The following is a 13,698-nucleotide window of genomic DNA, read 5'->3' as shown; positions in this document are numbered from 1 at the left end:
AAACTTGATATCCGGGCGGAGCCGTATAGGAGACGTATATAAATATTTTAAACACCTTAAACCTGAATGTATCCAGGGCCAATGCCGTAATAAAAGTCAATTTCCCGGGGAATTTCCCAACGTCATAGAACATTTATTGACACATCTTTCCTTATTTCCTTTTCTTTTAAACCTTCCTTGGACTAATATAATTGAATCACAACCAAAACTATCAAAATCGACCCAGCCATTCTCGAGTTACAGCGAGACTAACGTGCAATTGATTTTGATATACATCTTACCTACATATATAATTCTCGGGTCAGAATGTTAGTTACCATATTACTCGGAAAGGGCTGGACCGATTCTCATGAAATTTTGTGTGCATACCAGGTAGGTCAAGAATCGGCCAACGTCTATTTTTCATATCCATAAATGATAAGAGTGAGGCACAACAGCGTTTGCCGGGTCAGCTAGTTTAAGATTAATTTTAAGTCTTCCTAAATAAACGTCCTTATGGTAACCCTAACGTTTGAACTGGTTCGGATTTTTCTGGGAACACGGGATTTTTTTTGAAATCTTTTACAGATAAATGTTTATGCGCAACGGCTTTATATATTTTGATGCGGTTTCAAATATCATCATTTTATGTAATAGCGGGCAGCTGAGCTGGTGGCTCGCCTGATGGTAAGCTATCACCACCGCCCGTGAACAGAGCAGAGGTTCTCTGGGCTACCTGAAAGTGGGAACGGAGTGAGAACGATGAGGAAAGGGAAACGGGCCTCCAGCTCCCCAACTCACGGAACAGGGGACGGGGCGAACAGCTAGTCTATATATATATATATCTTCTATATATATAAAATTCTCGTGTCACAGTTTTCGTTGCCATACTCCTCCGAAACGGCTTGACCGATTCCTCTGAAATTTGGTAAGCATATTGGGTAGGTCTGAGAATCGGCCAACATCTATTTTTTATCCCGATATTCCTACGGGATGCGGACTTACGCGGGTGAAACCGCGGGGCGCAGCTAGTATATATATATATATATATATATATATATAAAAGAAAGTGGTGTTAGTTACACTATTTATAACTCAAGAACGAATTAACCGAATTGGATGTAAATTTTTGCAGAGGTAGCTTAGAACCAGGAGACGGACATAGGATAGTTTTCATCGAGATCCCACGGGAACGGGAACATGCGAGGCAAACACCGTGTCTATCTTTCCTGCGACTACGCGGGTAAAGCCGCGGGCGACAAGCTAGTTTATTAGAATAACACTATGTGACAATAACGACCTCTTGTGTCCATAAAAGCAGGCTGTTAAATTATAAGAAATAAAGTCAATTGGTAATCTATTGGTAGGTTGTAATAATCCTATCCTATTAATATTATAAATGCGAAAGTTTGTAAGGATGTGTGTGCGTTTGTTGCTCTTTCACGCAAAAGCTACTGAACCGATTGCAATGAAATTTGGTATGTAGATAGGTGGACAAATGGAATAACCCAGTATATATTCAAGTTTAAGGTATTTAATAGATATATCTAATATATAAAATTCTCGTGTCACAGTTTTCGTTACTATACTCCTCCGAAACGGCTTGACCGATTTTGATGAAATTTTTGTGCTTATCCGGTATGTATGAGAATCGGCCAACACCTATTTTTCATACCCCTAAATGATAAGAGTAAGGCAGAACAGCGTTTGCCGGGTGCAGCTAGTATACTTATAATATAGAGCTAAAGAGTTTGTTTGTCTGAACGCACTAATCTCAGGAAGTACTGGACCGTTTTCACAAATACTTTATCCAATAGATAGATACGTTATGCGTGAATAACGTATTATTTTTATTTTGCAAGGAATTAAATTATATTAACAAAAAAACTAAACCTTCAAATTGTCAGACTAGACCAATTCTTAACCTACATCCAAAAACGAAAAGAAGGTTCTATGTTCGTCTGTATGTTTTTTCAGCTTATAATCCAACTAACATTATAAACACGAAAGTTTGTAAGTATGGATGTTTGGTAGTCTTTCACGCGAAAACAGCTTATCCTATCTGTATGAAATTTGATACAGAGATAGATTATAGTCTGGATTAGCCCATTTGTTAACCCGGGTACCATGCGAGAGACGCCGCGGGCTACAGCTAGTATCAGCATGAAATTATACCTGCTAACCAAGAGAAAGTATTGGTGTAAAACGTTTGAAACTCAAGATATACCGATCTCATTTAATGGCGGGGAATTCCACAGAGAAATTTCTTTACTCTTACGACTCTATACACTGAGTGAATCGTCTGTTTATACGAGGTTTATTTATCCTTTTGTAAATCAAATTATTTTTTATAACTTTAGCTTGTATATATTAATATATTTTTTCATATAATAATTTATTTATAATAATATTTTTTTTTTTCTTTTCTTTCTTTATTCTTTAATCGTATTCCCATTAGAAATGGTGAGAGAATTTATAGAAGCCATTTTTGTTTGTGATAACTCGATTGAATGGCACGTGCTTTTGTAATATATAATGTGGCTATGTAGTTACACTAGCTGCGGCCCGCGGTTTCGCCCGCGTAAGTCCGTATCCCGTAAATCTTGAAGCAAACATAATATACGTTATGTATATCTGAGATTAAATATCCGATAAACCAATATTTTAAACTAAAAAACTAATACGCTGAGTAAAATCCCTTTGACCTTCATCTTTATGGGGTACTAGCTGCGCCCCCGAAGGAAAATCGAGATGAAAACTTGCCTTTATGTTATTCGAGTTATTCAGCTATCTACGTACCAAATTTAATTGCAATCGGTTCAGTAGTTTTTGGGTGAAAGTGCAACAAACACACACACATCGTTACAAACTTTCGCATTTATAATATTAGGAAGATAGGATAGGATTTTAAGGATTCGGAGGCTAATTAAATATTTAGTTTTATAGCGTTGAAATCACACTTCGCACTAATATTATAAATGTGAAAGTTTGTTTGTTTGGATGTTTGGCCGTCAATCTCGCTAAAACTACAGAACGGATTTTGATGAAATTTGGTATACAGACAAGGTATGAGCTGACTTGGGTGATAGGATACTTTTTATCTCTATCAAAAGCTCCCTTGGGATAAAACAAGAATCATGATATCCAGGCGGAGCCGAGACGAGAATAGAAAAATATTGATCACGAGGCGGGATTCGAACCCGCGTCTTTACCAAACCGTTGCAACGCTTAGACTCCCGCATAGTGTTTCATATTGGTTTATAGTTCTTAATCATCTCAATAGATGGCGCGGGGTGCCCCTTAGGTACATGAAACCGAAAGAGTAGAAGAAATTCGATTACTGCGGCGGGATCACGGGTGGCCGAGAGGATAGGCGTTGCTACGGTTAGGCAAAAAGACGCGGGTTCGAATACCGCCTGGTGACAAGAAATTTTTCTTCGTTTAAAATTAGAGAAATACGCAGGATGGGTGAGCCCGATCTACATATGACTTGTTTATAGCAGCTCGGGACACTTTGCTTGTAGGTATGATTAAACGATAATATATGTATTTACGTACGAAGAGTGAAGATCCACTACGTATTATTGTATAAACACATGATATGATTCATACATAATTATAATAAGCACATACGAACAACGCATATTTTCTGAATTTCCGCCAATTAAAATTTCCACATAGTTTTATGAATTTATTATCAATTTACGGTGGATAAAGAGTTATTATATACCGCTGTGAAGCGTAAATAGCTTCATGGATTTCAGCCTGAGAATAACGAATAGAGTTAATGAGAAGTGACAGTCGTATGTCAAAATTAAAAAAAAAGGATTTGCCGCCAAATTTAACTTTTTTTTCTTTAATACCAGTTGTCGACTCTAGAATGAGTTATTATAATCATCGATTGTATTATAAAACAAAGATGAATAATACAATTACAGTTTAAGTTTTAACTTAATTTCTTTTATGCAATTGACTGTTATTGATTAACTTTAACTGTTTTTTTTTTATAAGACTCTGCGACGAAAGCGTAGGAGGTTTTCGGATGGACGTGTACACAGATTATTGTATATTTTTGTTTTATGTATGGCCACGCATAAAAAGTATAACGATTTTGATAATTATTTTATTATTGTATAGCTCGACAAGGATTTTATCGGATAAATTTGGAAAAAAATGTAATAATCCATATTAAGGGCGGGAAAGGATTTTTTTTAGTAATTGCTTTTTAATAATGCTTTATAATTTTTTTAGTAATGCTTTATAATTATTTCAATATACCATTTGTTATTTAGTTGTGAATTTATCGGATACCATTCCTATACTTATCTATAATTACCGTAACCATAACAAAAGCAGATTAATAATATGTATTTCTTAATAAATATTACATTTACGGTCGTTCAGACTTTAGTCACCTTCTATTCGTTAATTTAATAATAATTCATTTAAAACTTAGAGAAATGCGAAAATAAAACGTGACATCAGTATATATTATTTGTGTATTTAAATCTATAATTAATACTATACCGCTGAGGATTTGTTTGTTTGAATCTCGGAAACTTTTGGGCCGATTTCAAAAATTCTTTCGGTGTTAGATAGCCCATGAATTGAGGAAGGCCATGGGGTAAGTATGTACCACGGGCGGAGCCGGGGTGGATCGCTAGTATATAATCACTATCAATTGACTTCAAAAAAAGGAAGAACGTTCTCAATTCGATTATACTGTTTTTTTTTTGTTTGTTACGACAGAACTTTCAACTGGGTGAATTGATGTTGATAATTATTTTTTTATTTGAAAACTTCAGCTTCGTCTGATCCCATTTATACATGAATTTGTTCTAGTTTTGACAATTTGAAGGCAAACAAAATTAGTTTATAGACAAACAAACACACTTTCTTCCTACTAATCCTACTAATATTATAAATGCGAAAGTTTTTAAGGATGTGTGTGTGCTTGTTGCTCTTTCACGCAATAACTACTGAACCGATTGCAATGAAATTTGGTACGTAGACAGCTGGACAACTGGAATAACATATAGGCAACTTTTCATCCCGATATTCCTACGTAGGGAACGGGCACGGAAACGGAGATACGCGGGTGAAACCGCAGGACGCAGCTAGTATGTTATAATATTAGTAACGACACTTTTAAATACACAACTATAATTTGTACGAATCACTAAAATAAATATAATACGATGTTTTCTCGAAGATTCTTAACAATGCATATTGACAAAAGGGTAATAAATCCGAAGATCAATAGAATTTCATACGGTTAAAATTGACATAATTTTATTGTTATATATATTTATTATCTGTGGCCACAGCGAGACTCGATCTATCTTCTGTAATATTATATAGAACAAATGAAAAAAAGTGAAGACCCGTGTCCCCTAGTGGGGCAGATGATGTACATCTGTTTCACTGATCGATTTTCTTTACGGACAAGTAGGTGATCAGCATTCTGTATCCTGCCAGACCTAGACATTTTGGAAATTGAACCCAGGACCCCTTGGTTCTACTCTCACGCGTTAACCACCGAACCAAGGAGGCGGTATATAAAACAGATGATAAATAATGTAAAAAAGGAACAAAAAACATGATTTCAAAACAGAATTGACAAAATTTATGTCTCACTTGCTCTTATATAAAGAATACGTAAGGAAATTATTTAGACCTGGCAACCCAAATGAGGATAATAAGATTATTACATTATTGTCTTGTCACTCTTAAGTGTACAAAGTTGGAATTTAATCTATCCATTTGAAGTGGGTCAAAATCGAGTCTAAAAAATTTGTTTATATAAACACATACAAACATAAAAGTCTCTTTTGACTCGATTTTGACCCACTTCAAACGGACAGATTTAATTCGAAAATTTGCTCACATATCAAGGATCGGTGACAATACAACAATTTAGTATTTTCTTGTGTTTGATTTTACGCGAGTATTATACATTTAGAAATTAAAAACTTTTTAACGGATTTTAAACGCGATTTATTCATTATATTATTAACCCGACGTTTCGAACACTTTACAGCGTGCGTGGTCACGGGGAGACAATATATAATATAATGAATAAATCGCGTTTAAGATCCGTTAAAAAGTTTTTAATTTCTAAATACAACAATTTCATGAGTTCATCTTATTATCCTGATTAAGATTTAATTATGGGAGTCGAGCGTGCCATGCATTGCAATTGGGGCAGCTCGCACCGGGGAAGTACCACACCCCCACAGAAAACCGGCGTGAAATAATAGCTTGCTATTGTGTTTCGTACGGTGAGTGGGGGAGCCGGAGGCCTATTTCCTTCTCCTCGCCCTTCCCAGTCCATTCCTTCTTTCCAGTCATCAATCCTTTTCTTATCCCTTATCCCTTAAAAGCGGGCAGCGCATTCTTAGAGGTCTGAGCCTCTGCGAATGTTCATAGTGGTTTACCATCAGGCGAACCACCAGCTCAGTTGCCGCAAAAAAAGATCACCGGGATTAAATAAAATCCTCATATATGTCTAACTGCAAGTGAGGCAAGAGTAAGAGAAGATTCCGAAGAAGGTTTTAACCCGGAAATTCCTAGCGAACCGTGACCAATGCGGAATAACACCCGGGAATGTCATTTATCCCATTCGTTACTTTTGCCTATGCGGGAGAAGCCAAGGGCGGAAAGCTAGTCTATTATTAACAGATAATACACAGCCTAGCTTCATTATAATTATTTAGAAGGTTATAAGATTATGTTCAATAGCATGAGAACCAAGCATTATTATTTATTGTTTTCAGATATCAACTTCCGTACGTTTGTATTCGCAAACCTCCAAAACTAATCTATTGGTTCGTGTGAATTTCCTAAGACATTGGCTCTCTATACTAGAGAATTATCGCGGACTTGTCTTGCGTCTTTGGTTGACTCGAAATCATAACATATAGCGGTAATAATGTAATTCAATTCTGGTTTATTTTTAACTACTCGTAGCTTTTGCCCGCGGCTTGGCATGAGTTAAATTAGAAATGAAAAATCTTGAATAACTCTATCTATTTAAAAAACCCGTCAAAATCCGTTGCGTAGTTTTAAAGATTTAAACATACATAGGGCCAGAGTAAGCGACTTTGTTTTATACTATGCAGTTATGGTTTATTTATAACATACATGTAAACAAATGTCTATATTAATGAACTCCTATATCACTTCGAGATTATTTATTTTCTAATATAAGTCACATTTTGTCTGACTGATCAAAGGAGGGTAATGTTTTTCGAGTGTAGCATCCATATATGGTTTTTTCGATAACCAATTCACGAATAACGTATATCATACAAGTCACCTACAGACAGAAGCCGGACCGTGAACTTATATATCTTCATACTCTGATATATTCTGTTATGTGGGAGGAAAAATAAATATTTATCGTGTATTTTCCTGTGGGATTCCCAGAAGAGATATAATGTTTCTTCACTACATATATTATCTATATTTATAAATGTATGTAATTTAATCAATTTAATATATTCTTTATCATTATAAAAACTTAAGAACACACTATAATGAAATAATCAAAGTGTCTCTCGCTCTTATACAGAGTACACGTAAGGAAATTATTTAACTCTGGCGATATGAGAATAAGAAAGTTAGAAAAGGGAAAGATAATCTCATGCAATCGTTGTCTTGTCACCGATCCTTGATAAGTGTACATAGTTCGAATTGAATCTGTCCGTTTGAAGTGGATCATAAGTCGCTTACATACATACAGGTGAAGCTAATAAAAACGAGGCAAAAAAATTTTAAGAAGTCAATTTAAAACACAATAACTTCAACTGGTTGTACGTCATATCACGAACTGTTATCATTCCAAGTGTTATCAATAAAATTATTCGACCGAACGCCAGTTTTAAAACAATTTCTTAAACGTGCTTAACGGTTTTTTATATGTTAAACTATTTATATGTTAATCATGGAACATGTCGTTAATATAGATAAAATAGAACTTTTATTAATGCAAGGCTTTTAAAGGAATTATTTTGTTCCAATTTTCATAAATAGAATTTATTGCATTTTTTTTGTATGTTACCTCAAAACTGTTTAGAAAAAACTGGTGCCTCTCGTGTGGCCCAATTTTAATTTAGTTCTTACTATTTGATGGAGGTTTAGTTTTATGTTAAAATTAATTATGTTTTTTTATGTCATTCTCGGCATTGGAGCATTGCATTTTGATTTGGTGGGTCGCGTGATGGTAAGCGCTACCACCGCCCATGAACATTTGGAGAGGCGTAAGGTCGATTGCAGACCTTACGCCTCGACAAATGAAAAGGAAAGGTTGTAAGAAAGGATTGTCGAGGGGAATTACGAAAAGGTCTGGGAAGGGTAAGGATAAGGATAAGGGCATCGGGCTCCCCCACTCACTGAACGAAACATAGAGCTACTATGTTTCCATTTCACGCCAATCTTTTGTAGGGTGTGATACCTTCCTCGTTGCGAGCTGGCCCCATTCGTGATGAAACGTACTCGACACAAAGTAATAAGACAAATAATTTTTTCATAATTACGTAAGACTGTCATATAATTGATATAGCCATGATACACCTAATGATAGCAACTGTTTTGATGACCATGTGACCTTAATTTTATTGGATTGTTCGAGTTGCTACGAAAAACAAAGAGACCAATTAACGTTGAGATAAAAAGCCAAGCACATATGACATGCCAAATTACTTGGTATAAAATTAGCTTAAGAATTATGTCAATTCATATGTTTATTTTTTATGTTAAAGCAGGCCGAGGTTCGCCTCCGAGGGGGTCGCGGATGAATTTTAAACAGCTCCCGTGGCCCCCTCACTAAAGTAGCTCGATGGAACTCAGTGGGGTTTTGGTCGGTAAGAATCCGACATAATCCACGGCTCCATCCCCGGGGGCCGTGGGTATCTATGCAAGATTTCCCCATTATAATTTATTGTGGGAGTCGAGCACGCTTCGGCACGAATTGGGCCAGCTCGCACCGGGGAAGTACCACACCCCCACAGAAAACCGGCGTGAAATAGTGGCATGCCACTGTGTTTCGTACGGTGAGTGGGGGAGCCGGAGGCCCGTTTCCTTTTCCTCACCCGTCCCAGTCCATTCCTTCTTTCCAGTCGTTAATCCTTCCCTTTTCCCTTACCCCATAAAAGCGGGCAGCGCATTCACGGAGGTACTACCTTTGCGAATGTTTATGGGCTGTGGTGATCGCTTACCATCAGGCGAAAAACCAGCTCAGCTGCCCGCTATGACATAAAAAAAAAAACATAAAAAAAAGGTCCGAGGTTCGCCTGTTGGTAAGCGATCACAACCGCCCATGAACAGAGCTACGGCCTCCAATTGCCCGCTTTTAAACGATATGGGACCGGTCGGGCATAAAGGAATGGGTTGATAAAGCCGTGAAATACTATTATTAACATACTATACCCGATCTTATGTGGGGATGTGCTACCTTCCCTGGTGGGAGCTGGCCCAATTCGCATTAAAGTTAACGGTACTATAGGAGTTGGATTGACGCACGCACACATTTACAATCAACGTGACGTACACAGGGCCACACGCACACATGTGTACGTTTTATGCTCAGAAACACGAATTCGCGATCAATTAACAATCTGTTAATTGTAATAAGTAAATGAATATGATATTGCTTGAAGAATTTGACAATCTGAATGATCTGGATTTTAATCATTAAAAGAAACCCTATATACTAAATTTCATGAAAATCGTTGGAGCCGATTCCGAGATTCCAATTACATATATATACAAGAATTGCTCGTTTAAAGATATAAGATAATACACGGTTTGAAGCTTTCAGCTCAAGTCATCCCCATATATTTATACCATAAGCCAAGTCACAACAAACCTCTTTCCTTGATTTTTCGAACATCCATCATACATTGTGTTCAATCTAACTCATTCAAATAATTATTTAATTGCTATGACACGTTCAATGGTACTTTACGAGGAAACACAGCGATCACAATTGTTTTAAATGAATAGTTTATTATACATACGGAATCTAAAGTCTCGACTGTTTGACTGTACGTCCGTCTGTCACCAGAATGTATTTTAAGCACCGATTAAGTTAGTCTGTTGAAATATATGGCAAGAGAATAAAATCGAAGAAATCGAGGTTAAGCAACGGTTGGGGCGGTCACAAATTCGATTAGAGATCAATTTTTATACAGCTCATTAATTTATTTATACGGGGTCCTTAATATCGCGACTCACACTTCTCCATTTTTTTTTTAATTTTCACATCTTCCACACATTGCAATCTTCTTATTTATCTGAATATAGTTCAAGAATAGTATTTTTTTGATCAAGTCAGTGATATACAGGAAAATTAATAAAAAATATTAATTTCGTTAGACACCTATGATAGTTATTTATTCATTTATTCAATAAAACAATCATTTAAATAATGAGACTTGACGATACATATAATAGCATTTACTCAGTCCGCGATAGCCAATATTTATACGACTCGCAATAAATTTTCATTTACAAAGAAAATGTCACACATTTATAGGTACTAGTTTCTAGTATTGTAAGTATCATATTATATGTGAAACTAATCTGTTAGCGAGATTTGTTATTAATAACCAAGAAAAAACTGTCAAAAAGCGCGGCATTTTTTTTTTTCTTTTTAATAAAAATCGCGTGGGCTGTCAGTTTTTTCTTTTTCACGTTGCCATATACTTTAAAACTGAACTCATCCTTCGTAAAAAAATTAAACGCTATTTCTTGTTGGCAGTTTCTTGCATTTTCCTACGCAATTTAAATATTTAAAACAATTTAATGCACATAATAGTAGAGGAAAACAAATGTTAAATAATGATTCACGTTTCAAATGAAATTATTTATTTATTTTCTCTATGGTTTATTTATTATTTGTTTTTGTTAAACTAAAACCGTTTTACGAAACAAAAAGAAAATAATGAAATTTATACTTTATTTGAAAAACAAAAAAAAAAATCTGTGGCAACTTGCGAAGCACAAAATCTGGCGCCAAAAATTTACTATTATAGCGACGATCCCTAAACCAAGGAGGTTAATTTCAACTATGTTTTTTTTGTTGGTTTTATGTCCGTCATAGCCCCGTGGATTACCAAGAAAATTTTGTCATAAGGTCACATTTTAAAACCTAACTCCCTCCCCAGGAACGTTGGGGACCATTTTTATAAAATAAGCTTTCTATTCTATACCGGAGCAGCATAAACTCCCTGACTGATCTATCAACGGTCATCCAAAGGATACTGGATCGATTGGGCTGAAATTTTGCATATGGATAGCCACTATGATGTAGAGATACCTAGAAAGTATTTTAATATTACCCGCAAGGGGATGAAATAGGGAACTAAAGTTTGTAACCATGAAAATATTGTTTTGAGCGAAGCTGCGGGCCACAACTTGTTATAAAATAAAAAAGTATAAAGGTCTCAATTTACATAATAGTCTGGAACGTTTCCTTTGAGCTTGAAATAGCAAAAAAAAATTAAAAAAAACGAGGCGAGACCTGTTTTTACGTATAAAGGCAATTTTGTGTGCTTCAAATAATTTGAAATATGTATGAGTTGTTGCACCAGTTTCTGTGGTTGTCGTTTCTGTGATAAAATTCTAAGGATCTTTCATATAATCATAGCTGACTGCTCTATGAACTAAAAAAAAAAAAGAAAAGAAGGGTGAAGCCCTACTAAACGCTTCTGTTTTATGGAAATATTTATTAGGATACGTTTAGCCACGATCGATTTTTTTGCTTCGAAAAAAGGCATCTTAATTTATGTTTGAACTGCGATGATTTTTATCGATTTTATTGTGTGCATTTTTCAACTACTTAAGATTTTCATTTCCGATGCTCTTAAAAACTAAAAAAATATTAACGCATGCATTGATAATGTTTTATTTGCTCTGGTAGTGTAACTCACATTAATTTTAAATGATAAGTCTTACAAAACACGCTCATTCATATTTAAAACAAAATCTTATCCTGTTATTATTATTACATAATATATTTATAGAATACACGCTTCTTTGCTTTTAACACTATTCTCGTTATTTCCATATAAAATAATGTAGTAGACATTTAATAAAATTAACCTACTTATATTTATTTATTATTTTTCGACGATAACTACGCCTCTTCGTTCAATAATAAAAAGAGATACCTACTTAAAAAATTTAACAATTATTTCGTAGTTTTTATGCATCCCTTTAATATAATTTATTGATAACAAACATTAAGTTACGTTTAATACTTGGAAAATCTCTACCTAATAAAAAAAATATATTACATACCAAATCGAGAAATCCAACATTATCATCATCTTCATTTTTTTTAACACCCATATCATAAGCTTCACCTTTGTGATTCACAAATCTTTTGCTTTGACCTTTCATTATTATTAAAAAATAAAACTGTCACAATTTGTTTTTCGCGCGCGAAACTTACATTTGACGCGGGCTTTTTGCTTGCGCGCTTGCGCCTTACTGTCCATATGACATAGACTATAATATACGAAGCTAACAGTAAAAACTTGTATTTCCTGAGGTTAAACAAACTTTATACAGGTACAATAAAGGGAAACCCCTTGGGTGCGTAATTTCTTGTAAATGTAAATTTTTGGACGTTGTTTATTTCATTGTGTCCTAATATGTTTAATAAACCCGTTTTATGCGATAGGTGATTCATGATACGGGTGGCATTATAATTCTGGGACCGGTTCGGGTTTTAAATTTGTACGATGATACAGAAATGTTGCCGGTTTTTTGTATAACATTTATGCTCTGATATTGTTTCAGAGAAAATTTTGTTTCAACCATTAAAATACGTATAATTTTATAAAAGTAGAGCTGACACTAAAAAATTTTGATGTTTTCAAATGATTTACCTTCAAAAAAGGGAATTCTGAGTGTTAAAAATCTAAAGCTTAAAATATTTCGTTCAACCATTAATGGCAATTGATGATATTGTTATTTAAATTACGGGTAGAATCGCTCAATTGACATTATTCAGAATTATTTTAACAAGTAATCATTTAAATAAAAAAGGAGAAGGACAAAGAGGAATATTTATCTCAGCACACATCTAAGAAACTATAATATAACTGAATTATTATTCTTTGTCATCATTTGTCGTCATAGAATATAGAGCAGAGAAAACATGTTTTTTTACTTGATTCCTTCGATAAAAATCACGTTCACGAAGTCTGATATATTATTATATTATATTTCTATATATAATATAATATATATAATATAATATAATATAAATATATATTCTGATATATTATTATATTTCCCTAGTATCTAATTTAGGAAACTAATTTACATAGACTACATTATAGCATACTTTTATTCGGTGTTGTTAAGAGTGGTAAACCTGAATATTTGTATATACCTGCATACCTGCCTATTTGTAACAAAAATTCGATTGGGTCAAAATTATTATATAACTAACTTTTGCCCGCTTCGGAGGCGTTAATTCAGAGTAGTCTAATAGATGTTATTATACACACAAACCTTCCTCTTGAATCACTATCTATTACAAAAGACCTCGTCAAAATAAAAAAATCCGTTGCGCAGTTTTAAAGATTTAAGCATACATAGGGTCATAGGGACAGAGAAAGCGACTTTGTTTTATACTATATATGTGGTGATACTAGGTTCGTTAATTCTGAATGTATTAGGATATGTCGGTATTGTTTCGTGGAA

The 13,698-nt window shown here is 34.6% G+C and overlaps 1 protein-coding gene across 1 annotated transcript in view; it reads right to left on the bottom strand.

The window, feature by feature from the left end:
- The window catches only part of LOC119838192 (multidrug resistance protein homolog 49-like), a 34,350-nt gene extending 21,876 nt beyond the window's left edge, over window positions 1–12,474 (bottom strand). The window contains exon 1 of the mRNA XM_038364036.1: window positions 12,283–12,474. Coding sequence (XP_038219964.1) covers window positions 12,283–12,384 — 102 coding nt within the window. The 5' untranslated portion in view covers window positions 12,385–12,474. The remainder of the gene's footprint in view (window positions 1–12,282) is intronic.
- Window positions 12,475–13,698: the final 1,224 nt, after the last annotated feature.

This window comes from Zerene cesonia, unplaced genomic scaffold, assembly GCF_012273895.1.
Source record: "Zerene cesonia ecotype Mississippi unplaced genomic scaffold, Zerene_cesonia_1.1 Zces_u001, whole genome shotgun sequence".
In the NCBI taxonomy this organism is placed as follows: domain Eukaryota; kingdom Metazoa; phylum Arthropoda; class Insecta; order Lepidoptera; family Pieridae; genus Zerene; species Zerene cesonia.
This window is presented reverse-complemented; position numbering and strand designations above follow the sequence as displayed.